Raw genomic sequence first — 24,161 nt, 5'->3', positions numbered from 1 at the left:
GTTCCTGGCAAACTCATCATGTGGGCTTCGGGTCGGATTAAACCTTTTCGCGGGCCTGTTACTGTTAGAATAATTATGTGTAAGTTATCACACAACTCTTATGCTTAAAGGCCGTTGCTATAGTTATTATCAATTGTGCTGAAGTTGTACTTTTCTATCTGTGCAAAGCGTGTCGTCTCGTATCAGTGTTTGTTTCCAGGCCGAACATCGAGTACCGTGACGCAGACAAAGCAGAGACAGGGTGATATCACGAGTGTCAGCACATTTGCATTTCATTAATAGTCATATGTTGTGTCTAACTGGGGCTGTTGAGGTTACCCCCTTCCCTCAGCGACAGCCTCAGTGATGTAACCAGGGACCTCCCAAATAAACAGAGGAATCACGTGGGCAGGATTTTAGAGCGTAGTTTGGATCTGTAACTAGAGGACAGCCCAATGACGTCTCTCCTCATTGAGCAAAATTTTACTCTGTCTCTGCATGATTCCTTGCTCTTGTCTGTTTAATAGACGTCATCAGTGTTTGAACCTGACAGTTACGGCCCGGGCCGTACGTTTGACACCCCTGGTCTAAAGTGTACAATAGCTAACCGCTAAAAGGAAGCTAGTGCTCCTGAATGTAAACAAAACGGTGGGTCTACACATACCATACTTGCCAACCCTCCTGGATTTTCCGGGAGACTCCCGAAATTCAGCGCCTCTCCCGAAAACCTCCCGGGACAAATTTTCTCCCGAAAATCTCCCAAAATTCAGGCGTAGCTGGAGGCCACGCCCCCTCTAGTTCCATGCGGACCTGAGTCCGCTTTCCCACAATATAAAGAACGTCTACAGTAAAGCAGTCCGTCTGCCGTAAACAGCAATGTTGTGACACTCTTAAACAGGACAATACTGCCATCTAGTGCATTTGATGAAAGCACTTTTGTGCGTGCCACACAGCAATGCATAATCAGAGAGGGTGTTCAGCATGGTTAGAAAAATAGTGACAGAGAATAGAACAAGGATGGACAATTCAAACCTTAACTCAACAATGAGTAGATGAGTGTTATGTGTGTGTATATGTGTAAATAAATGAACACTGAAATTCAAGTATTTATTTTTTATATATATATATAGCTAGAATTCACTGAAAGTCAATTATTTCTTATATATATATATAGCTAGAATTCACTGAAAGTCAATTATTTCTTTTATATATATATATATATATATATATATCCATCCATCTATTTACTACCGCTTATTCCCTTCGGGGTCGCAGGGAGATTATATATATACATATATATATATATCCCTTTTTATTTGCAAAAGTATCTAAAAGTATCAAAATGTATTTTGATACTGGTACCAGAATATCGGTAGAGACAATCCCAGTATCTTTTCAAGGGAAAATACCATATATTTACTAACCTATGAAAATAGGTCATCACATAGCCTATATTGTCTGAATAACTGGCGATACAAGTGAGTACGCCTCACAGTGAACATCTCAAAATTTTGCCCAAGGAGTGAATAATTAGTGTGAGCACTATTGTTATCTAGCACGGCTTTAATCCTCTTAGACATGGAATTAACCTTCATTGCACAGGTTGTTACTGAAACCTTTTTTCCACTCCTCCATGATGACACCTTGCACTACTACACAAGTGCTCATCCGTGAAATGGTGCAAGTAACATTCTTGTAAGAAATTTAGCGGCCCGACAGGAACAGACAGTCTGAACTCTTTTTGAACGTTATTGCCGACTTTAACATGCCAACAGCAGCCTTCATAACATTGCTAGCACTGCAGCGCTATAGCCTAGTCAGTAGCCACAACAACATGAGCGAAGTTGCATTCAGAACACACAGAATTTAGAGGATCAAACATTACAATTCAAGTAAAGGTAATTCATTTTTTTGCATGTTCTTTATGTTCTGTACTGATGCAACACTTCCGACACAGATTTAGTTCTTATTTTGATTGTATTACTTATTTATCACTTAATTTATAGCAATGAAATATTTAAGTTACTAGTCGGTTCAACTTAAACGTCACAAAATTCCATACAAATAAAACTGGGTAGTTGTTTTTTTGTGGATTTTTTCACTGTTTTTAAAGTACCGATTTGGCATTAGAATTGGTTGAAATGTAAACAATATTCATCTTTATTTATAATGCATTTACTCACTGTGAGAGGCATATTATATAGCCAAAAAAATGCATTTTAGTGCTTTTTATTGGAGGATCCTGTTAGAATAATTGTTTGTAAGTTATCACAAAAACTTTGTGTTACATTGAGTGTCTGGTGAGAAGACAGAAGCTGTCTTTGGAACCTACAAAGAGTAAGGCTCGTAAAACTCAACTGTGTAGGGGGGGAAGCAAAATGAAGTTGTTCTGTTTTCTTTCATGTATGGTAATCAACAGAAAGATATTGTTCTAACCCAAGGACTTCAAAGCGGAGAGGAAGCAGGACCAGACTCCCCTCCAGGCGACCTCTTCTTGAACTGTTTTACGAACGTCTTTTTGAACTATTTTACGACCTTTTCTTTTAAACTGTTTGGTAACCAAAGGCAACGCTGTTTACGACCCACTTCCCTCTGGAAGCAGCTGTGGTCATGTGGTCGGAGAAAGTCAAATAAAGAAGGAGGAGTACAATCTTTCACCAGAGCGTGCTGAGATACTGTACAAGGGTACAGTGTACAGGCGACTCTCCTCAACTGAGTCCAAATTTAATTCTGTCTCTGTTTAATTATTTGCCTCTTGTCTTGTTTAATAGATGCCATCAGTGTTTGAACCTGACAGATCCATTATTCCTAGTTTTTCACCATCAGTTGAGGTTACAGTTCAAGACCTAATGTGAATGGAGGAAAAAACAACTCCATAGAACACTGGGCTCTTCTGTATTTTAGGTTAACTTCCAGCAAAAGTACTGACAAAATATGTGTATTCTCCCTGTCACTTAATTAGGACATGACCCATGTGTTTGGAAGACTTGTCAGCGTAAAAAATAGAAGACCAGAAGACAACATTTTAGGGCACAAGTCTGTTCCAGTTGCCTAAGTTAAGAGAATGCGTACACTAAAGATGAAGGAAAAAAGTGACTTCCAGGCGTTTTGTTCTGGATCTTCTCAGTCGGCTTCTATTTTTAGATCTTTATGGGAATGTGGGGGGTCAGGGGTGCAAGTGAGGGAAAAGGGATGAGTACTGTTAAGACAGTGAGCGGTCCGTGTTTGGATAGGAACATAAATAGCCTCTCTTGCTTTCTTTGGTTTGAAAAAGTACAAGTACACATTAAAAGTTCATGAGTGATCTTATCAGTCACCTCAAACAAACATCAAAGTGAATTGGACAGACAAACTCACACCAGCAAAATGTCTGACAATGGACGACTGTATTCATTTGTGGCAGTAACAAACACAAGCTGACGTGTACCTCATCACCCCGGATGACCTCTTCCCCGTTGGAGGCCCTTGACTGGTCAGTCTTGTGTTTTAGCTGCCGCTCTGCTGTAGCCAACTCCTCCCTCGCTTCCTGCAGCTCTTCTGCTTTTGCTTCCTTCTTACGGATGATGATGGAGGCCTGCAAGGGTCACATTACAAAGCAAATCTAAACAAATGTGTCAATTCTCAAATTCTCAGCGAATTGTAAACCCCAGGGGAACCGTGTGAGCAATGACAATGACGGTACATTAGAGACACTCAATTAGGGTATACGCTCTCAATCTTAATTCTTGTGACCTATTGGACAATTCAATGCTTCCATATCTGTGGGAAAAACACATACTTATTTCTGGACATTCCAAAAAAGTATTTCCAGAAGTCAGGAAGCTGTTACAGCTAAAAAAAACTACTTCATATTTCCTTATACTGTCAGTTATTGCAGATAGGATGGTCTTTTATGTGCCAATAAATACATTTTTTGTTCAAAGACTGAATCAGCAACAGAAGTAACAGAAGAAATATTGTAAAGCCAATTATTCCGTTGCAGACTCCCAAAAAAACTAAAACAAAACATATTTTATGGAGAATAATTATAGTTTTCCATGCAGAAAACAAAGGAAAATACTTCCTGGGGGAAATCAAACAAAAACTGGGGCATATGAAAATGGAGGTACGACTGTTAAGTCCATAAAATTGTAAATATACTTCTTAGCATTAAGATTAAAACATTAATATAAAATCAAATCTGTTGAGGACAATCTACTGTACATAAATAGGACTACACCAAGCAGCTCTTTCATGCTGCCCTGGAGTTAACTTGCATGTTCTAGTGAAAAAATTACCCAAGACAAGAATAAAAGACCATCTACTAGATCTTCATAAACACATCCGGTAAGCCAAAAGAGACCACAAAGATTTTAAAAAGGAAATAAAATCTGAAAGCCAGCACCTGCTGTCTGTAGAGGGTCAGCTTGTCATCTATCGGGTCACTTCTCACCATCTTCTTCTCAATCAGCTGATTTATCTGGGAGTCAACTTCTTTGATCTGTAAAAGGATGGGAGGACATTATGACTGTCATAGTTCAGCAAAGATAAACATACAGAACAGACCTTGTCCCCCAGCTCAAGGACATCACCATGGCTCATAGCAGGCTCTGACACCACCTTCTGAAGGTACTTCACTGTACGCCTGAGAACCTCCAACTCTTTGGGGAGTTTCTCAGAGACCATGTAGGAATTGATCTTGATCTCCTCTTCCAGCCTCTTCATTAAGCCTGGAGAAGACGGAGAGCTTAATACAGGATTGTCTAAAATTTCTCTACCAGAGAGTAACTTTTTTCTTCTCACATTACACCTTTTTGCCCCCAGTCCCCACGATTTTGTTGTGTTTTGGGGTAACTGTATTTTTTAGAATGAGCTGCAGGCCAAACAAAAGCTATGGGCTGCATTTTAGTCATTCCTGGCTTAAATATATTTCTAACATTGACAATGACCACACTCGCGAGCGCTGATAGGACTACAAATATACACACAAACAACAAACAAAAAGATAAAGTTCCTTCCACTGTGAGCATTATACACACTGTTTCATTAAATGTCAATGGGGGAATCCCCTTCCAGTTTAAGAGCCAGACATGATTCAAAAACCGAAGTGGACATTATATCAGTTTAAAGATAATCAATATCAGAAGGGCTCATGTATGCAAACCTATCAAGTGAGAGACATCTTAAAACTGCAGTGTCGTAAACTTACTATCAGGACTGGCATCAGCTGCAGCCTGTCGCATGTCCTTTAACTGCTGCTGCAACCTCTGCAACCTCTGCTCTGCCTGAAACAGCTGAACACAAGCCATCAATTACTAGCACAGACCGATGACAACATTTAAAACATTTCATGCAATATTTGCTCAATCCTGTAAAAATCATTTGTATAACTGCAGGCCTCGAATTTTAACTTTTTAAGGTCAAGGCAAGTGTTTCCTTAAAAGAGGGCTCATATTTTAGGGCACCAAGGCAAACATTATTTTCTTTCGAGATATATATATATATATATATATATATATATATATATATATATATATATATATATATATATATATATATACATATATATATATATATATATATATATATATACATATATAGTGTTCATGTATGAGATCTAGGGCTGCCAATTATGGCCAAAGTAATAAGAGTATTGTTATCAATATTGAAATCATGATTTCTGATTGTTAAGTAAAGCAGTGTTGGGGTGTGAACGTAATACCATCTTGTCATTTGTAATGTCTAATAAAAAAAAACTATAGATAAACGTTATCCATATATTTATGGACAAATATTAGGTTTTTTTTATTCTTCAATAACATCAACTTGTCAGCTTTTTGTCATTACATGATGCCTTTATTTCTATTTTTACATTTTGATAGAGTTTTTATTTTTATTTTTTTCTAAAGTTATGTACTAGAGATGCGCGGATAGGCAATTATTTCATCCGCAACCGCATCACAAAAGTCGTCAACCATCCGCCATCCACCCGAACTAACATTTAATCAAAACCGCACCTGCCCGCCATCCGCCACCCGCCCGTTGTTATATATCTAATATAGACGATGCAAGGCATTAGTGAGGTTATAAAGCTTTTGCCTGTTAAAGAAAGGAGACTGATCCAATGCAGCAGAGACATTCAATGCGTGCCACGCTGTCACGGCCCAGACGCACACCAGTGCGCAATCATCTGGGAGCCGCGCTGAGCGCACCTCCAAGCGCGCTCGCGCCACTCAAACTGCTGCAGGCAGCTGCGTTCTATCTTGTTTTAACATCCTGTGGCACTCTTCTGGGATCACGGCGGACGAAACTGCTCATGCTCAGGGTGTTTGTGGAGGTTCGGGGTTTTGCACAAATGTGATGCACCATGTTAGATGTCCCGGTTTTGTGACTGTCGTAGACATAAACAGTGTCGCAGCTCTTGCAAATCACGTAGCCAGCATTACTATCATCCTGATTTACAACCTCATAAAAACGAGTCCACGCTGAACTTTTCTGGCCTTTTTTTCCCCTGGTCTTTAGTATTCCCTTTTTTAGTTTGTCGCGTACCACGTTTGCTGCCGGCGTTGCCATCTCTTTTTTTTTTCTTCTTCTGTTGTGGCATGCTGCAGGTGCCTGCTCGTTTTTCGTATGTGGGTAACAACATTTAACTATGTATATATATTTCCGAATTGGTTTAACTGCCACCCGCCTGAATCTATTTAAAATCTAATTTTTTTTCATTTCAACCGCCCGACCCGACCCGCGGATAAAATCTAATTTTTTTTTATTTCAACTGCCCGACCCGCGGATAATCCGCGGACTCCGCGGTTGTGTCCGCAAACCGCGCATCTCTATTATGTACATCATGTAGATGACAGATCCATTATGAGTTTGAGCAGAAATATGTCGTATAAGCATTAACTATACACAATAACACATTAACACAATTATGTCACATGAAGGATTTTTGAAGTGTCATGAAAAAAAACAATTCATGTAAACAAAACCTTGTGTTTACTTTTTGATATCAAAATAAAACACAAAGCAGTTTGGCTAATGAAGATGAAGTCTAATAAAACAAACTTCGTTCTTCTCCAACGCCTCCCCAGTGTTTCAGTCCAACAGTTTGGCCAACAAATAAAAAAAACCCGGAGTGATACCTCACACATCGAATAAACAATCTTCACCGCCTGCGTTCAAATCGATGAGATGACAAAACATTATAGCTAGTATTGATGTTATTTGAACACTGATACCGTTTGCAGTTAAATAAAGGAGGAGTGAACATCCTAGTAAACAATGTAAAGACTTTATAAACAAGTTTTGCCAACGTTCACGACATATCGCCTGCTGCAAAACATCAAATAGTTTTTCTCCTTTGCTGAATACTTTTAGTGTGGGGACAAGTGTGTCTGTCTCCAATATTGTCCACACCAGTCTCCATCTAAACACAGCAGTGCGCTCTTATACGCACGGCGGGAAGCGAGGGAAAATGACGTCAAACCAAGCCCTTGGCTCCGTTTAATCCGAGGGGAAATCTTTGCAGCAAAGTTTGTGTCATTGGGCCGCCATGATTATCAAGCCAAACACCGCTAGTGCGCATGCGCCTGACTTCGTGTTGCCGAAAATGCATTAATAAATGAAGTTTTTTTTGTCATTAAAAAATTAGACGGTATTACTAACCGTCGAGAATTATCGCAAATTATCATTCTACTGTTTGCTGTTACATCCCTTGTCCATTAACAAGTAAAAGAGCAAGGGCGGTCACGGCATGTGTTGGAATAATTGTAAGTAATCACCAAAAACTTTGTGTTGAAATGAGTTCCAGGCAAAAAGTCAAAAGCCTGTCTTTGAAACCAACCAAGAAGAAGGCTCGTAAAACTCCACAAGGACTTCAAAGCGGAGAGAACCAAGGATCTGCCCCATTTCCAGACGAACTCTTTTTGAAGTATTTTATAAACTCTTTTTGAACTATTTTATGGAACTATTTTTTTAACTATTTTACGACCTCTTCTTTTGAACTGTTCGGTAACCAAAGGCAACGCTATTTACGACCCACTTCCCTCTGGAAGCAGCTGTGGTCAGGTGGGGGGAGAAAGTCAAATAAAGAAGGAGGAGTACAATCTTTTGGCAGAGCGTGAGTGACACTGTAAGAGGTTACAGGTCGACACGTTTTCTCCTCAATATTGAGTCCAAATTGAATTCTGCCTCTGTTTGATTCTTTGCCTCTTGTCTTGTTTAATAGATGTCATCAGTGTTTGAACCTGACAGCATGTTCTTGCCGCAAATGTTGGTAAATTTTTTGGGCATTACGACAAATGACGAGGGCGGTCGCAGCAAATGCTGCGGTAAAATTTGAGCACTGTAACTGATTGGCATGAAACTATTTGTAGGTCGTGCCAATTGCCCACAAGAGCTTTCAATATTGCTCATGAAGACTACCCGGTAATTGTGTCATGAAACAGAATGTCTGCTTTGACAAAACAAACATACAGTACAAATGTTAAAAACGTTATTTGGACAAGGACTTGGCAAACAGAAGGCTACACGTGATGTTCTTCTTTATCTCAGCAACAGTTCTCAGTCACGGTGGAGCTGTCATTATGATTGGTCAAATATTGCCATTCCAATCGTTACTTTTATTATGTATGACATTACATAGCCCTCCAAAAATAATCTTATTATGGCACTTGACGTAATAAGCACCAATTTGAACAGAACACTTTCCTTCTGAAAATAACACCTTCCTTCATTGACAGTCCAACACGTGATCTTTAAAATCATCACCATATTCATGAGCTAATTTGCATGACCATTTCTGGATGATTGAGGTAGGAGTAGTGGGAGTCTTCTGCGCACAATTCACTGCAGGTGTGATTAATATTAAGAAGAGTTCCTAGAATTGTACGCAGCATAGCTTTATAAATCAGAATTTTTTTTGACGTATGTACATTTTGAGGTTTTTGCTTCGGCAATGCTTTACACTGGAGGCAAGGATTGCTGACTAAGAAGTGGCTTTGCATTGTGGGGATGTTACCAGCTAACGAGAATTATACAGTGCGTTGAGGATGCTTACGTTCACTTGTTGCTGTCAAATTTGCGGGACACAATTAGAATGTGTCCTCATCAACATGCATTACCACAATATAGCCATAGTTGTAAAAGCTCTGTTGTCAGCCAAATGTACATTATTTATATTATCGCAATCCTAATCCTCACCATATGCATGAGCTTTATAATGAGAAGGGAATGTGCAAGTGTACGCAGCATTGTTTTACAAATCTGAAATTATTTTGCGCACATACATATTGAATTTTGTGCCAATGCTATGATTGACGCTGGAATCCACACAATGTTTTATAATTGAGTCCCCAGGTGTGTATTATGTGTGTTGAGGAGTGGAGTTGAGATGCAAACTGAGTAAGACATCAATTCACAGACAATCCCATTATAATGTGTTGTCTGTGTTCAACCCTTTTTTGATTACGCAAGCACCTCCTGGTACCCGAGCACCTCCAAAACCCTCAAATCTAAACTCCAAACATCCCAGAACAAGCTAGTCAGACTACTTCTAGACCTCCACCCCAGATCCCACCTCACTCCTACCCACTTCTCCAAAGTGGGCTGGCTCAGGGTGGAGGACAGAGTAAAACAACTTGCACTGAGCCTGGTCTATAAAATCCGCTACACCTCCCTGATACCGAAGTAAACAATCAAATGCAGATACTTTTTCTTATGCCTTCTGATCTCTCTCTCTCTCTATATATATATATATATCCTACCAAGTCAGACCTACACTGTTCCAATATCCATTTCTCTGTTCTCAATTGTTGATGACTGATGATAACAACCAAACCTAACCCCCACCCACCGGATTGTAAATAATGTAAATAATTCAATGTGATTATCTTGTGTGATGACTGTATTATGATGATAGTATATATCTGATAGTATATATCTGTATCATGAATCAATTTAAGTGGACCCCGACTTAAACAAGTTGAAAAACTTATTGGGGTGTTACCATTTAGTGGTCAATTGTACGGAATATGTACTTCACTGTGCAACCTACTAATAAAAGTCTCAATCAATCAATCAAGCGAGGTAATTTAATGTTTTTTAATTACAATACTACTCTATACCTGTAATAATTTATTAATGTGCACAACGGAAATTAAAATGTTTGATAACTGTGAGATGCGTTTTAGAGCTTTTTATGGGTATGTTTTAAACTTGACTACAAAAACATTTTATTTTATTTTAAACAGCATGGGCTGACTGTATTTTACAAGAATGAGAACCATCTTAGTGTACAGTACAGTTTCAAGGGACAATACTATAGAATAGTCAATGTACAGTTTGCAAAGCAGTCTAGATTTATTATCCTATGAAAATAGGTCATCACACAGCCATTATTGTCTGAATAGCTGGCAACACAAGTGAGTACGCCCACAGAGAACATCTCTAAACTGTACCCAATGTGTGAATAATTAGTGTAAGCCCCATTGTTATGTAGCACTGCTTTAGTCCTCTTGGACATGGAATTAACCATCAATGCACAGGTTGTTACTGAAACCCTTTTCTACTCCTCCATGTTGACACCTTGCACTCCTCCACTTTCTGTTTGAGAATACCCTACAGGTGTTTTATTACCTTCATCTTTCGACCCTCTAGCTGTTTGAATAACAATTTTCCTGTGTGCATAGTAGTCACCGTGTCTGCGTCAGTCTTGGCGACTTATTTGAAGAAGTTCTCTTCTTTTAGATTTTTGTCCATTATTATTGAAAACAGGCTAAACTAGTCTAAACTTTGGATTGCGTGCACAAGAGCAAACATTCTGCTTTTACGAAGGGAATAATGCTCAGTTTTTGATTGGCACTGCAATTATGTAAAATATCGAGCAATAGCAGTTAGGGGTGTAACGGTACACAAAAATTTCGGTTCAGTACGTACCTCGGTTTAGAGGTCACGGTTCGGTTCATTTTCGGTACAGTAAGAAAACAACAAAATATACATTTTTTGGTTATTTATTTACCAAATTTGTGAACAATGGCATAATATACATAAACACACAGGGTCCATTGCCAGAGTTAATGTGGTCAACATATATAAAATAAAAACTAAATAAGATAAGGCTCAGAATGGTTTCTTAACAAAACCTTTCTACATATAAAGTGCTTTTTTTGATTGATTGATTGATTGAGACTTTTATTAGTAGATTGCACAGTACAGTACATATTCCGTACAATTGACTACTAAATGGTAACACCCCAATAAGTTTTTCAACTTGTTTAAGTCGGGGTCCACGTTAATCAACATTAAACTGCCTCAAGTTGTTGCACAGATTAAATAAAATGACAAAACTTTTCTTCTACATATAAAAAGTGCAACATTAAACAGTTTCAAGTCAACTCAGCCTCAGATTAACTTTTCTTTCCCCCCCCCAGCCTGGCTAACTTGGCAGTAAGAGGATATATGGGCTCATTGTTCTTCCACCATAGAAGTGGGTCAAAATCTAGTTTTTAATGCAATATGGACTTACCGGTATATCTGCTACTATAAAAACATTTGTTATTGCTTTAGCCCTGCCTGACTCGCCGAGGAGAGGCTGCTTGAATGCGGTGGTGACGCTTCAAATGGGTTAGCATGTGTTATGAGAGTAGCGTATGTGTGTGTGGCCCTTTAATATGTGACAGCATGTGATGTGAGTGTGTGGGCGAGCGAGGTGAGGGAGCGGTAGCTGAGTGCGGGGAGTGGCTAGTGTTTTGTTGGATTGGCTGTGTGCAAGACCTCAATAAAGCCACGATTTGCAACTAATCGCCGGACTTGTCATTTACCCTGGAGTCCGGAGCTGTGGAGACCCACTGCCGGGTAGAGTGGAGGGTGTTTCCCCCGAGAATACATCGGCCCTGGAGGAGTGTCTCCCCTGCGCTCCTCGACTACTGTCTGGGAGCCGGAAGCAGGAAAGGTGCAACACATGTTTGACATGTCGTCAGAAGCAGCTGCTGAACAATGTCGGCAAACCTCCGTCCTCCATTTTTGTATCGCGCAGCCAAAGTGTTCCCAAACGGGAGATCTTAACGAGGCAGGAGGGTCTTACAGCTCTGGCTTTTACATGTTGTCCTAGCCCGGACGCTGCTAGCATGTGTACTCGTTCGGTACACCTCCGAACCGAACCGAAACACCCCCGTACCGAAACAGTTCAATACAAATACACGTACCATTACACCCCTAATAGCAGTGCAAAGATTCTATAGGAACTGCTACGGTTATTATTATTAATCTGTGCGTTTCCTCGCATTTTTTCTTCCGTAGTGAAAACCTACTAAAGTGAAATTACACACTAAATTTGACGACAATATGCCAGGACAGATGAAAATGTCTCAATAACCAATGCTTGCAAACAAAGAAGTAGTGTGGAGTAGTGTGTCATATTTTGAAAACTCCTCCTAATGACTTTGACCACATGAGCCCAATTTAAAAACACAAGTACGAAACAGATTGGCGATGACACATTGCAAAGCATATTTGCCTACGGTCGTATTAGCCTACGGCCGTATGCCACTTTGATGGTCAGTTTGACAATTCGCTGCCACAAAAACCTAAACCTTAGCAAGTCCACAAAGTCAGATAGTCATCATGATTGGTGTTTATGATTAAAGCTGAAACATTGGTCACTTCCTCAATTAGTCACAGAGCCACCTAGCGGCAACAGGAAATTATTTTATTAAAAAGTTGACTTAATTGCTGAACCCCAGGCTAATTTGGGGCCCTAAGCAGAATTTTATTTTGAAGCCCGCAGTCCCCATTACAACAATTTTTCCCCACACTTTTTTATTCATTCCAAACTATTTTTATACTTTTTTAATCAAATTTGAGTTTCATTTGATGCATGTTTTGCACTAAAAATAAATTAATGGGAAAGAAATTGTTCAATAATTATTTTTTGTGCAAAATAAGAAATTTAACATAATGAAACCAAAGTTGCAAATGTTCCTGGCACAACAACTATCAAAGACAATATGAAAGTTTTGAGTTAATATGCGGTTATATTCTTATAAATGATGGACTAGGAATACGTTTGCAGTAACATTTCATATGAGATGCCCTGTCATGTAGTAATTGACATTTTACATGCACTTATTCATGCAAAATGAGTCCCCTCAGGGCTATTGTATCTTGAGAGGTGAATTTTATAATATAAAAATAATCATTTTTTTTCCAAGTGCAAAATACAAAAATCATTCCTTAAACGGTAAAAGCGTTTGGAGAACATTCGTACTTGATTCTTTTGTTCTTGCTTCTGGTGGGACAAATGTTCTTCCCTCTTCTTCTCAACTCTCAGCTGTTTGGCCTGCTCCAGCATCTGTTGATGGTTGGACACTGACTCCACCTAGTGGAGGGACAAGAGAACAAGGAGATGTTACAATATAGTGTATCCCAAAAATAACCAAATGCCTCTGACGGAGTCGGGTTTCGCCTTTTTGGAATGGCTTTGGCGTGTAAGATCAACAGCCCATTACTTTGCTGGCTTATTACTACAACTTTACAAGCTGTGACATCCTTGTCAGGTCTACTGGAGAAGTTAAAAATATTTGACCAGGGTCATGTTTTCATTCCTCTTTGAATCCTAAAGCCAGACAAACATCGCACAAGCAAAGGGACCCCTTGGAGGAGTTTGCTCACCCTCTTTTTCAGCCTCTCCACGCGTTTGATGAGCGGGCCTTTCTCCTCTTCCATTGCACTGATATCCTGTTGGGAAACACACAAAGCACGTTTTTAGCCAAAAAAAAGTATCAACACATATGAATGCATTCGATCTACATCGAAATTAGTTTTATCCAGACTTCTTTATAAATGTATCTGTAGTGTGTACATGCCTGCATTCAAACGTAGTTACTTATTCTAACTTTTTTATTTTGTATCTATTAACTATTTAATCCAATTATACAATGAACAAAAACAAATGCAACATTTTTGTTTTTGCTCCCATCTTTCATGAGTTGAACTCAAAGATCTAAAACTTTTACTATATACTCAAAATACCAATTCCTCAAATAGTGTTCACAAATCTGTCTAAATCTGTGTTAGTGAGCACTTCTTCTTTGCCAAGATAATCCATCCCACCTCACAGGTGTGGCATATCAGGATGCTGATTAAACAGCATGGTTATAACACAGGTTTGTGCCTTAGGCTGCGCACAATAAAAGGCCACTCTGAAAATGTACAGGTTTATCACACAGCACAATGCCAGAGATGTTGCAAGTTTTGAGGGTGGTTTTTGAGGTTTGAGGTTGGCGTGCTGACTGCAGGAATGTCCACCAGAGCTGTTGCCCGTAGTGATGGGTTGATGAGGCGTCATGAAGCGTTTCGACACATTGCAAAACTGTATTGATACTGTGTCGATACTGTGTCACTAAATACTGACATCTGCTGGACATTAAAAATCCCTACAGGCAACCTATGGACCGACTCAACTGACTGATTTTTTGCCCTAGTACAGGGGTCACCAACCTTTTTGAAACCAAAAACTACTTCTTGGGTACTGATTAATGCGAAGGGCTACCAGTTTGATACACACTTAAACAAATAAATATATTGTCATTTGTAAGTTACACGTAAGTGTGATTTAAACAAGAATAGCTAAATAAATAAATTGATATATATAAAAAAAAATGGGTATTTCTGTCTGTCATTCCGTCATACATTTTTTTTTCCTTTTACTGAAGGTTTTTTGTAGAGAATAAATGATGAAAAAAAACCACTTAATTGAACGGTTTAAAAGAGGAGAAAACACGAAAAAAATTAAAATACAATTTTGAAACATAGTTTATCTTCAATTTCGACTCTTTAAAATTCAAAATTCAACTGACAAAAAGAAGAGAAAAACTAGCTAATTTGAATCTTTTTGAAAAAATTAAAAAAAGAATTTATGGAACATCATTAGTAATTTTTCCTGATTAAGATACATTTTAGAATTTTGATGACATGTTTTAAATTGGTTAAAATCCAATCTGCACTTTGTTACAATATATAACAAATTGGACCAAGCTATATTTCTAACAAAGACAAATCAGTATTTCTTCTAGATTTTCCAGAACAAAAATTTCAAAAGAAATTCTAAATACTTTGAAATAAGATTTAAATTTGATTCTACAGATTTTCTAGATTTGCCAGAATATTTTTTTAAATTTTAATCATAGTAAGTTTGAAGAAATATTTCACAAATATTCTTCGTCGAAAAAACAGAAGCTAAAATATTTATTCTTTACAATAAAAACAAAAAAAAATTACTTGAACATTGATTTAAATTGTCAGGAAAGAAGAGGAAGAAATTTAAAAGGTAGAAAGGTATTTGTTTAAAAATCCTAAAATCATTTTTAAGGTTGTATTTTTTCTCTAAAATTGTATTTCTAAAAGTAATAAGAAGCACAGTAAAAAATAAATGAATTTATTTAAACAAGTGAAGACCCATCCATCCATCCATCTTCTACCGCTTATTCCAAGTGAAGACCAAGTCTTTAAAATATTTTCTTGGATTTTCAAATTCTATTTGAGTTTTGTCTCTTTTAGAATTAAAAATGTCGAGCAAAGCGAGACCAGCTTGCTAGTAAATAAATACAATTTAAAAAAATAGAGGCAGCTCACTGGTAAGTGCTGCTATTTGAGCTATTTTTAGAACAGGCAAGCGGGCAACTCATCTAGTCCTTACGGGCTACCTGGTGCCCGCGGGCACCGCGTTGGTGACCCCTGCCCTAGTATATACAATAATATAAACCAAGTCATTGTATTTCATTTAGGATTATTTCATATCTTCATTTAAATAAAAATATATTTGTGTCTTTTTTAGATACAGTCAAAGAATGTGAACATGTATCATAACATGGAAATCTAAGAGAACGTGTTGTGGATGATTGTGGACTGGGAATTTTTTTAATTTAATTTTTTTACACATTTGTATTAAAAAAAAAAAAAAAAAGTTTTTCCGACGTATTACATTTTAGACGATTTCTCTTCTTAGTTATTATTTCTCCGGCTGTAGAAAAGACCCGCTCACAGGGCACAGAGGAGGCGTCAGTGCGACACAGTTCGCGTATCGGTCACGTGACCAAAACAGCTCATGATCGGTCACGTGACTTTCTAAAAGCGGTACGCGCACCGACACAGGGTGTTGCTCTATGAGCTCGACACATGCGCCGATGCATCGGTGTTGCCGGACCCATCACTAGTTGCCCGTGAATTGAATGTTCATTTCTCTACCATAAGCTGTCTCCAAAGGCGTTTCAGAGAATTTGGCAGTACATCCAACCGGCCTCACAACCACACCAACCCAGGACCTCAACATCCAGCAGGTACACCTCCATGATCGTCTGAGACAAGCCACCCACACAGCTGCTGCAACAATTAGTTTGCATAAACTGTCAGAAACCGTCTCAAGGAAGCTCATCTGCATGCTCGTCGTCCTCATCGGGGTTCCGACCTGACTGCAGTTTGTCGTCGTAACCGACTCGAGTGGGCAAATACTCACATTTGATGGCATCTGGCACATTACAGAGGTGTTCTCTTCATGGATGAATCCTGTTTTTTTCACTGTTCCGGGCAGATGGCAGACAGCTCGTGTGGCGTTGCTGATGTCAATGTTGTGAATCAAGTGGCCCAAGGTAGGGGTGGGGTTATGGTATGAGCAGGCGTATGTTATGGACAACGAATGCAAGTGCATTTTGTTGTTGGCATTTTCAATGCAAAGATACCATGTTGTGCCATTCACCTGAGACCATCCCCTCATTTTGCAGCACGACAATGCATGGCTCCATATTGCAAAACTGCACATTTCAGAGTGGACTTTTACTGTGGAGAGTCTAAGGCACAGCTGTGCAATAGTCATGCTGTATAATCAGCATCCTGATATGCCACACCTGTGAGGTGGGATGGATTTTCTTGGTAAAGAAATGCTCACTAACACAGATTTAGACTAATTTGTGAACAATATTTGAGAGGAATAGGTCTTCTGTTTATATAGTAAAATAATTTTTACATCTTTTAGAGTTCAACTCATGAAAAATGGGAGCCAAAACAAAAGTGTTGGGTTCATTATTTGTTCAGTATATTACTCCCTTTCATATTTTCTTATGGTATTTTTTACAACACCTTTACTTGTTCTTACATTACTGCTTAATTTAGAGCCACCATGTAGTTGTCTATTTCTGTCAAAAATATTTCCCCTCTATCACTCATTATCTATTAATATTTATTCACGTACCCTTTATTCTTACTTTTATTCCGTTATGTTATCTTTATTTTAACATCTTTGTGTTTTACTTTACTGTAAAATTGCACAAGCTATTGTCCATTTCTGTTATCTTGAAACTCATATTTGCCTATTAGATTTGTATTTCTTTAATACCTTAGGTCTATAACTCATAATACAATTATCAGCTCATTTTAAAAGGTTTATTCAGTTTTATTATTTCTAATATGGGATACACTGTACTTCTCTATCACCGCACTTATTTATTCCTTTATTTATTATTTTTAATTAAATTATATTTGTGGACGGCGTGCCATCAACTTGAGGGTTCCAGGTTCGATCCCAGCTTCTGCTTTTCCAGTCATGTCCGTTGTGTCCTTGAGCAAGACACTTCACCCTTGCTCCTGATGGGCCAGGTTAGCGCCTTGCATGGCAGCTCCCGCCATCAGTGTATTTATGTGTGAACGTGGAAATAGTCTCAAAGCACTGTGAGTACCCTGAAGGTAGAAAAGCGCTATACAAGTATAATCCAATTACCGTTCTATTTTTTGCTATTTATTGTAAATTTTATTGAAAAGGTGTTTACAATAACTACCGTATTTTCCGCACCATAAGCCGCCCTGGGTTATAAGCCGCGCCTTCAATGAACGGCATATTTCAAAACTTTGTCCACCTATAAGCCGCCCCGTGTTATAAGCCGCATCTAACTGCGCTAAAGGGAATGTCAAAAAAATAGGTCAGTCAAACTTTAATAATATATTAAAAACCAGCGTGATGTGGGCGTGCATGGAGTCGTATATCAACATGGACGGAGCTGCGTGAAAAAAGCCATCCTGCCTCTTCGCGTAAACTTCCCTTAACCACTCGCTCATCTTTTCTTCATCCATCCATCCCTTCGAGTTAGCTTTTATGATGACGCCGGCTGGAAAGGTCTCTTTTGGCAAGGTCTTCCTTTTGAATATCACCATGGGTGGAAGTTTCTGGCCATTAGCATGGCAAGCTAGAACCACAGTGAAGGACGACTTCTCATTCCCTGTGGTGCGAATATTCACCGTACGTGCTCCCGTTGTATCCACAGTGCGGTTCACAGGAATATCAAAAGTCAGTGGAACCTCGTCCATGTTGATAATGTTCTCTGGCCGGATCTTTTTTTCAGCTATCTTGTTTTTACAATATGCACGGAAAGTAGCCAGCTTTTCTTGAAAGTCTTTAGGCAGTTGCTGTGAAATAGTAGTCCGTGTGCGGATGGAGAGATTGCGTCTTTTCATGAACCGGAAACCTGTCGCTTAGTAGGAGCCATTTTGTGGTCTTTACAGATGTAAACACACAAAGGAAATGAAACGCAATATCCGCGCCCTTCTTCTTCTTCTACGGGGGCGGGTGGTTGCTTACAGTAGAAGAAGAAGCGCTTCCTCTTCTATGGGGGCGGGTGCTTACCTTGGCGGTTGCTTGCGTAGAAGAAGAAGCACTTCCTCTTCTACGGGGAAAAAAGATGGCGGCTGTTTACCGTAGTTGCGAGACCTAAACTTTATGAAAATGAATCTTAATATTAATCCATATATATAAAGCGCACCGGGTTATAAGCCGCACTGTCAGCTTTTGAGTAAATTTGTGGTTTTTAGGTGCGGCTAATAGTGCGGAAAATACGGATAACCGTACTACTACACTTTGTATCCTCTTCTTTTCCTTTTTTTTTTTTTAAATGACTATTATACTGTATGTTAAACACAGAAAGTGAACATCTTATCAGTAACTGCAGAGACATGTACGATTAAATTAACTTTCCGTCATCTTAATTAATAATGATTTAAGTAAAAAAAATATTAATATTCTGGCTGAATCAATAATTGCAATTAAGAGTCAAAAAGACTTATTCTTTCCAGTTCCATTTTACCCTTCTAATTTCTGCTGTGGAGAAGCCTGACGTTCTGAGCTGCTCACACTCCTTGTGGTTTGTCTTAAATGATTCCACCAGTTCTTCATACTAGGAACACAGATATAATATGCATTAGCTCGTTTGCTGCTGAGGTTTCACTTTGCCTTACAGTTTGTGTGGAAAAACCTGATGATTGGTGTCACTGATGACATCATCGGCCAGGAACTCTGCAGGGACATCAAGTTTAACGAGAAAGCGAGCCAGGTAAGCCCTTTTCTTCAGCTCTGGGACTCTCTGCAGCAGCCAGTGTAGAATGGGATGCACTGCCGGTTTGCTGCCAATCACCAGACCTTGTCTGAAGCCGCTCCTGATGTAAGCAAAACAATATGTTGTGTATGACCATGCAAATGCGTGACATACATACACCGTTCTACATATAAAACACGAGTGTCAGAACCTGCCTGCCACATTATTTTATGTGGCCCGTACAAGCCTAGAAATAATGTGCACCAATAACGCACTTCAACTATATTGCCAAATGCATTTGTTCTTTTAATTTTGATGGGAATTTTTTTTTTATATCTTCCAAGTTTTATACTTATCTGATCATGCCACAAGATATTCCAAAACATTTTTGTTATAAAAAATAAATACCTAAATTAGGGGTGTTGTGATACAACTTTATCACTTCCGCTACGATTATTATTTGAGCCTTGAGTATGGGCCGGTGCATCTAGGTGGTAATATTTTTTGCGCCGGGCAGTGTAAAAAAAAAAGTGCTTTTAACCCTTGTGTAATGTTCATATTGTTGTTACTCAGCCAGCGTTTGTGGGTCTGATAGACCCCTTGCATTTTGTGGCTTTTAATCAAACACTTTTATGTTAAAATACTGAACAGATGTTTACCTTATCCCAATAAACATCTGTTCAGTATTTTAACATAAAAGTGTTTGATTGTGAGGCGTTAAAAGCCACAAAATGCAACGGGTCCATCAGACCCACAAACGCTGGCTGAGTAACAACAATATGAACGTTGCACGGAAAATTTCTCTGCCAGTTTCTGCATCCCACAGGGATTCTTCTTTTGTGTTTCTGCACCTGCGGTTCCCACACAAGGTTGCAACATTGTTTGTCAACACTGTCTTCTCTCATTTTCTCGCACATTTGACCCTCTGATGTTCTGTGTACCTACACTCTGTCCTCCTCCTGTCTAGGCCTGGTGTGTGTGTGTGTGTGTGTGTGTGTGTGTGTGTGTGTGTGTGTGTGTGGGTGGCATACTTGCCAACCATGAGACCTCCGAATTCGGGAGATGAGGGGGGCGGGGGGTGTTGGGGGCGTGGTTGCTTGGGCGGGGTTGAGGTGCAAGCAGCATACACCTTCCCCTTTCGAGCTGTCCTGGATGAAATTAAATTATTTTTTCCAATCATTTTGGAACTTGCAAGCGTATTTCTTCTTCTTACTCGTCGTCGCCATGTCTCTTCTTCGTTCTTCTGCTTTGTCTCCTTCTTGTTGTGTGTGCAGTTGTGCACTGAGCTCCAAAAGCCGTAGATGTTATTGTAGTGTCCCGGGTGAGTTAGTGCTGTAAGGGATTCTGGGTATTTGTCCTGTTGTGTTTATGTTGTGTTACGGTGCGGATGTTCTCCCGAAATGTTTTTGTCATTCTTGTTTGATGTGGGTTGACAGTGTGGCGCATATTTGTAACAGTGTTAAAGTTGTTTATACGGCCACCGTCAGTGTGACATGTATAGCTGTTGACCAAGTATGCATTGTGTGTGCTTGAAATTAATGTTATCATTAAACCAGTTAAAAGATCATACAACGTGTCAGCATTTCTTGACATCTTCGAGTAAAGACCATTGTTAAACCCGTCCAACGCTACATTATTATGTGACTGGGTCGGCACGCTGTTTATGTGGAGGAAAAGCGGATGCCTGGACAGCATGCGGCTATTAAGGGGTGACGGTTTCAGGTGAGAGAGGACGCTAAAGGCAGTGCCTTTAAGGCACGCCCCCAATATTGTTGTCCGGGTGGAAATCGGGAGAAATTCGGGAGAATGGTTGCCCCGGGAGATTTTCGGGAGGGGCACTGAAATTCGGGAGTCTCCCGGGAAATTCGGGAGAGTTGGCATTTTGGCAAGTATGGTGGGTGGGTGGGTGTTGTACACAGAACATCAATTTCCACACTTCTATTTTATATGTAATAGAAATGTGTAGGGGGGGTGTATGGTGTGTGGTCATTAAATATGTATTCTGATCATACTTGCCAACCTTGAGACCTCCGATTTCGGGAGGTGGAGGGGGGGGCGTGGTTGGGGGTGTGGTTAAGAGGGGAGGAGTATATTTACAGCTAGAATTCACCAAGTCAAGTATTTCATATATATATATATATATATATATATATATATATATATATATATATATATATATATATATATGTATGTGTGGGAAAAAAAATCACAAGACTATTTCATCTCTACAGGCCTGTTTCATGAGGGGGGGTTCCCTCAATCATCAGGAGATTTATATATATATATATATATATATATATATATATATATAAGAAATACTTGACTTTCAGCGAATTCTAGCTATATATATATATATATATATATATATATATATATATATATATATATATATATGTATGTATGTATTTATTTTATTATATATATATATATATATATATATATATATATATATATATATATATATATATATAAATAAATAAGAGAAATATTTGAATTTCAGTGTTCATTTATTTACACATATACACACACATAACACTCATCTACTCATTGTTGAGTTAAGGGTTGAATTGTCCATCCTTGTTCTATTCTCTGTCACTATTTTCTAACCATGCTGAGTGAACACCCTCTCTGATAATGCATTCTGCTTCGTCTCCTTGTTGTGTGCGCAGTTGTGCACTGCACTCTCTAAAAGCCGTAGATGTTATAGTCACATATGCATGTACAGTTGATGGCAGTATTGTCCTGTTTAAGAGTGTCACAACATTGCTGTTTACGGCAGACGAACTGCTTTACGGTAGACGAAAACGTGACTGCTGTTGTTGTGTGTTGTTACCGCGCTGGGAGGACTTTAATGAAACTGCCTAACAATAAACCCACATAAGAAACCAAGAACTCGCTCTCAATCATTCTACAGTTATAACGTGATTGGGCAGGCACGCTGTTTATATTGTGGGAAAGCGGACGTGAAAACAGGCTGTCGACACGTCACTCAGGTCCGCCTGAATTTCGGGAGATTTTCGGAAAATCTGGGAGGGTTGGCAAGTATGATTCTGATATATGTTCTTCACAGAAAATGACCCGAAGTAAGTGAGTCTCAGTTTGAAAAATTAATTAATTGTATCGTTTTATTTATGAATGCTGAACTGCAGTACTTACAGGTCAGCCTGGTTGCCAGGAGGTTTGTATTTTAGCATCCCGAGCAGAGAACACATCCTCTTGGCGGTTTGTTCAGGCATTTCCTCGCGAATATCAATAGCTTGCTGGGAAAAAAAAGAGAAGTATTTATTAATTACTAACATGGCGGCAGTCACTTAAGTGAAATAAAACCTTTGCTTACCTTCGGGTCGACCTCGGCTAGGACGTCATTTAATACCTGAAGCAACTGCATCGGCTCGAGCGAGTCAAACGTGATGAGATTAAAGTTCTTCCTGAACGGATCTTTGTTCAGTTGCTCGACGATAAATTTCAACTGCTCGCTCATTTTGTCGAGATTATTTTTGACTTTTTTTGACCAACGGGAGATTTCCGTCCTCGGCTAACACGAGCTAGCAAAACATCCACTGTATCGTGATGCGTTCATGTTCCTAAGAGACGTCGGAATTTGTTGCTCCCTTTTATCTACCATTCACTGTGTGTCCTCACAGACCTCTTTCAAGCCTGACATCATACGTTAAAAGTGCGTCTCCACTTTTTCATCTACATTCAAGACGATAACTGGTTATATTTTTCTAAAAACACAATAATAATACATCGCATAATTCGTCAATATAACAGCCTGCAAAATTAGAAATGTATCCAAACAAACTTTTTTTTATACATGCTTAAAATATACTGAATAGCCCAGCAAGTGATATGTGTCTGTTTTCACCAAATTAGATGACGATGTGGGAGGGGAACTTGGAAATGTCAGAAATCCCAACTTTCAAGGATAACAGGAACGCATCACGCTTATTTCGCGTTGTTCCAGTTACCGTGGATACTAACAGAGTGGGCGATACTACAAACTTTACTATCGACTTGATACCAAATAACTGCTGCACAGGATAATTATTGTTTTTTCTTTAATTTCCTTTGTTTATCATTGTTATAATAATTATAATAATAATAAAATTAAAACACCGGATAAATATTTTAGGCAACCCCGGTATTTGTGATCAATTTAAAAATGTATAAATACAACATAAGATAATGGAAAATGTATTCCTTATTCCCCTTTCTTACATACACTTAAGAAAAATGGTGCAAAAATAAGTAGCCTAAATAAAAAGGAAAACCAATTGGCTCTCATTCAAATTTTTGGGGTTTTTGAGTTAAAAACGATATGACTTTAATAATGCCAACAATGTAATAATATAAACAATACAACATTTTGAAAATGTACTTTTGTTTATAGTATGACAAAGGTCTTAACTCATTCTCCTTCTATGCCACATCAATATGGAATGCACTCCCAGCAGGTGTAAAAGAAAGGGCATCTCTATCCTCCTTCAAAACCGCACTAAAAGAACACCTCCAGTCAACTTCAACCCTAGACTAACACCCTCCCCCCACCACATCCCACCTCCCCGGATTGTAAATAACCAAATGTAAATAATCAAATGTATTTCTAATGTATATACTTGTTCTTATGCTTTCTGAACTCACTATGTTCACTGCTTGCTTTGCATATCCTACCAAGTCAGACCTACACTGTTTCAATGTCCATTTCTCTGAATCAGAATCAGCTTTATTGTCATTACGCAAGGTAACGAGATTGAGGCCATTCCATACAGTGCAATGTGTGCATGCTAGAAAAACAATGTGCAAATATATAAAAATTAAAAAAATGTAGAAGTGCAATGAATATGGTGT

At 38.8% G+C, this 24,161-nt stretch overlaps 1 protein-coding gene across 2 annotated transcripts in view; it reads right to left on the bottom strand.

Moving 5' to 3' along the window:
* The window catches only part of LOC140679266 (intraflagellar transport protein 81 homolog), a 50,481-nt gene extending 27,599 nt beyond the window's left edge, over nucleotides 1-22,882 (bottom strand). For both annotated transcript variants that reach the window (XM_072914332.1, XM_072914331.1), the window contains exons 1-10: nucleotides 22,648-22,882; nucleotides 22,467-22,570; nucleotides 19,251-19,431; nucleotides 19,083-19,172; nucleotides 13,627-13,692; nucleotides 13,223-13,333; nucleotides 5,168-5,252; nucleotides 4,525-4,688; nucleotides 4,364-4,459; nucleotides 3,407-3,553 (exon numbers count right to left, since the gene is read on the bottom strand). In XM_072914332.1, the coding sequence (XP_072770433.1) occupies nucleotides 3,407-3,553; nucleotides 4,364-4,459; nucleotides 4,525-4,688; nucleotides 5,168-5,252; nucleotides 13,223-13,333; nucleotides 13,627-13,692; nucleotides 19,083-19,172; nucleotides 19,251-19,431; nucleotides 22,467-22,570; nucleotides 22,648-22,791 (1,188 nt within the window). In that variant the 5' untranslated portion in view covers nucleotides 22,792-22,882. The remainder of the gene's footprint in view (nucleotides 1-3,406; nucleotides 3,554-4,363; nucleotides 4,460-4,524; nucleotides 4,689-5,167; nucleotides 5,253-13,222; nucleotides 13,334-13,626; nucleotides 13,693-19,082; nucleotides 19,173-19,250; nucleotides 19,432-22,466; nucleotides 22,571-22,647) is intronic.
* Nucleotides 22,883-24,161: the final 1,279 nt, after the last annotated feature.

Source organism: Nerophis lumbriciformis, linkage group LG12 (assembly GCF_033978685.3).
Source record: "Nerophis lumbriciformis linkage group LG12, RoL_Nlum_v2.1, whole genome shotgun sequence".
Classification (NCBI taxonomy): domain Eukaryota; kingdom Metazoa; phylum Chordata; class Actinopteri; order Syngnathiformes; family Syngnathidae; genus Nerophis; species Nerophis lumbriciformis.
This window is presented reverse-complemented; position numbering and strand designations above follow the sequence as displayed.